The sequence below is a fragment of the Octopus bimaculoides genome, chromosome 2 (genome assembly GCF_001194135.2).
Source record: "Octopus bimaculoides isolate UCB-OBI-ISO-001 chromosome 2, ASM119413v2, whole genome shotgun sequence".
In the NCBI taxonomy this organism is placed as follows: Eukaryota; Metazoa; Mollusca; class Cephalopoda; order Octopoda; family Octopodidae; genus Octopus; species Octopus bimaculoides.
In genome coordinates, this window is record NC_068982.1 from 1,320,601 (window position 1) to 1,323,616 (window position 3,016).

The 3,016-nt window shown below is 40.0% G+C and overlaps 1 protein-coding gene across 6 annotated transcripts in view; it reads right to left on the bottom strand.

Moving 5' to 3' along the window:
• LOC106879777 (biotin--protein ligase) overlaps nt 1–3,016 on the bottom strand; it is a 69,603-nt gene that overhangs the window by 36,122 nt on the left and 30,465 nt on the right. For all 6 annotated transcript variants that reach the window (XM_052975271.1, XM_052975263.1, XM_014929480.2 and 3 more), the window contains one exon: nt 500–682. In XM_052975271.1, coding sequence (XP_052831231.1) covers nt 500–682 — 183 coding nt within the window. The remainder of the gene's footprint in view (nt 1–499; nt 683–3,016) is intronic.

Here is a 3,016-nt window from a genome sequence, read left to right on the forward strand (position 1 = left end):
AGATAGAAGTTGTTTCCTGTTTGTTTGCAGTCTTTATTGCACCTGAACATCTGCCACAAACAAAAACTAACTTGCTAGTTAACCTGCCTTTGATGTTGCTGCACCTCTTATGTGTCCATAGCTTGCACCGGGTACATCTTATAGAGTTACTACCTACTCCTTTTCTACATACTGAGCAGGGCCATCTACCTGAAGGGGTTTGTGTTTTATCTACCTTCCTACTTATTAGGATTTTGGTTTTAGCTAGGTTGACTCTAAGGCCCTTCAATTCTAGACCTTGCTTCCACACCTGAAACTTCTCCTCTAGTTCTGATATATATATATACATACATACATACATAGAGAGAGCGAAAGACAAATATACGCAACCATAAACACATATGCAAACACACAAACACACATATCGTCACTTATGCACATAAACTGAATATATTGATTGAAACACAGATGTTGAAGCGAAAATGCCAATTCCAAAAGCAGACAATTCACACTTACTGACCTTTTCTGCTGAGAGTAGAGTAGCAGATGTAAGAAGTGGTAATTGTGGTGCACTTGAGTCAAGACCAAGTCTAGCAGACATTAAATCCTGCAGCACCTCAAACCTCAAAGTGTTATGAGACTGAAGAGAAGCAAAAGTTTCTTTATTTGAAAGAAAATCCGTTGGATCTTTATCAAGTGCAGCCTACAAAAACAAAAAAAGCAGAAAAATATAACAACAATAACAACAACAACAACAACAATAATCATCATCATCATCATCATCAACAGCAGCAGCAGCATATCAATAGTTTCAAAGTTTGGCACAAGGCCAGCAATTTCGGGGACAAGTTAATAGTATTATTAAGCGTTCAACCGTACTTACCTTATTGACCCTGATAGGATGACAGGCAAAGTCGACTTTGGCAGAATTTGAACTGGGAACGCGGGAACAGATGAAATGCTGCTAAGCGCTTTGCCCAATGTGCTAATGATTCAACCAGCTCACCACCTTGTTGATGATGATGATGATGAGAAGACAAGCTAGTCAAATGGTAGTTCAGTACCTGTAGAGTTTACTTTGAACAGGTAATCACCCCTCAGTAGCACTGCCAGGCCAGGGACATTTTGGAAGTTATTTATCGGGGCCTCTAGTCTGAAATTTCCTCAAAACAGACAAGCAGAGGTTTCCTGAGAATATCACCACTCTCCTCTTCCACTAACTCTCTACCAGTTGCTAGCATTAGAACTTCTGCTGATCGCGTCACCTGATGGATAGAGGGCTGCAAGCACCTGGTAACACTATAAGTACCAAGCACCCAGTCTTGGTCTTTGTTGGTTGAAGCAAAGACCCAGAGTCTGTCAAAGCTGAAATGCATGTTTAAATATCAGCACCCATGGCATGCCAAACTGACCACAGCAAGGGAGCTGGGAGCAGATAGATTACCTGACTAGAAGAACATGTCTCATCCATAAAGAATCAGAGATTAAGTGCTCTAATCTGGTCAGGCAGAAACTGAGGCAAGGCATGATGGTAATCAGGTAAACAATGATGGAAGTGATGTAAACATTCACCATCACTGACCAACTTTTCAGGGATAGCTTACTCTCAGTCCATTTTTGAAAGTGACTGACCACCTTGTTCATCCTCCATCTCAGTCCTGGAAGTCTAGAACTAATCAGACCCCAAGTAACCAGTCTGTTGGTCCAACACCCTAAGGCATCATTCAGGGACATGGACTTGCCTCTGCAAGTGCCGAGCAGCCAGTCCAATGCCTTACAAATGTAACATAATAATTTCAGTTGAAAATATAAATTATTTGAAAAACCTACACCAATTGAGAAAGTTTGGTGAAGTGAAAAAATAGACAAAAAACAACCAGTGAAGTGTGTTTGTAAGCCTTAATAATATAACTCTTTGAAGGTACCAGGCTAGCAGAATCATTACTGTGCTAGATGAAATGGTTAATGGCATTTTTTCTGACTTTACTTTCTGAGTTCAAATTCTGACAGGGATGACTTTGCTTTTCATCCTTTCAGGGGTGATAAAATAAGTACCAGATGACAGCTGGGGTCAATGTAATTGAATTATCACCACCCCCACAACAAAATTGCTGGCCTTGTTCCGAAATTTGAAACCAATAAAGCAATATGGTTTTCCCCCCTAACAGTAGTCTCTTTATCTCACTCAATCTCTGTTAATGGCTACTGAAGATTATAACAAATTCTCTGCAACAAACAAGCTTGCCTCAGTCTAATAAACTTTTGTGAAAGAAAATACCCAGGTTCAGTAATTCTCAGATAAGTCAGCTGTGGTAAACAGATCCAATGCTTTTCCAAAGATATCAAATTTAACAGTTATTTTAGAGTTGAAGCTCACAACCAACTGAACAGCTGTGATTTCACATTGTTTTGTGAATTTGAAATGTGATAAGCAAGAAGCTTCTCACGTAAGAAAAACTCAGAGAATTAAAAGCTTTCCTTAAAGAAAGAAAATAAAATGAAATAAAGCAAGAATTGGTATGGCTGTGTAGCTGAGAAGGTCACTTCACAACCAGGTTTCTTGGATCAATCCCAACACACAATACTATGAGCAGGTGTCTTTTAGCATATTCTCAGGTTGATCAATTCCTTGTGGGTGGAATTTTGGACATGGAAAAACTTGTTGCACATGCACATATGATGATGATGATGGCTGTCCACTTATTACTGAGGAAGACCATCACTGACCACTGTCCCATGCAAAATGCCCATGCATGAGATTATTGCACCAGCAGTTGGCTTCACCTGAGTTCACGTCTGTGGCTTCCTAGCTCAATGCAGTGACCTCCTACTCGACCAGGCATTGGATAGTCACCTCACTGACAATTACAGAACCTTAAGTTTTAGGTCCAATAAGGCTTGCGCATCACTTTGCAGATCCTTTCTACCCCACTGGCATGATCTAGAAACAAGCCGGGGCAAGATAGCCAGTGCCAATATGGGTTGCAGGCTCAGGAGTATATATATATATATATATATATATATATATATATATATA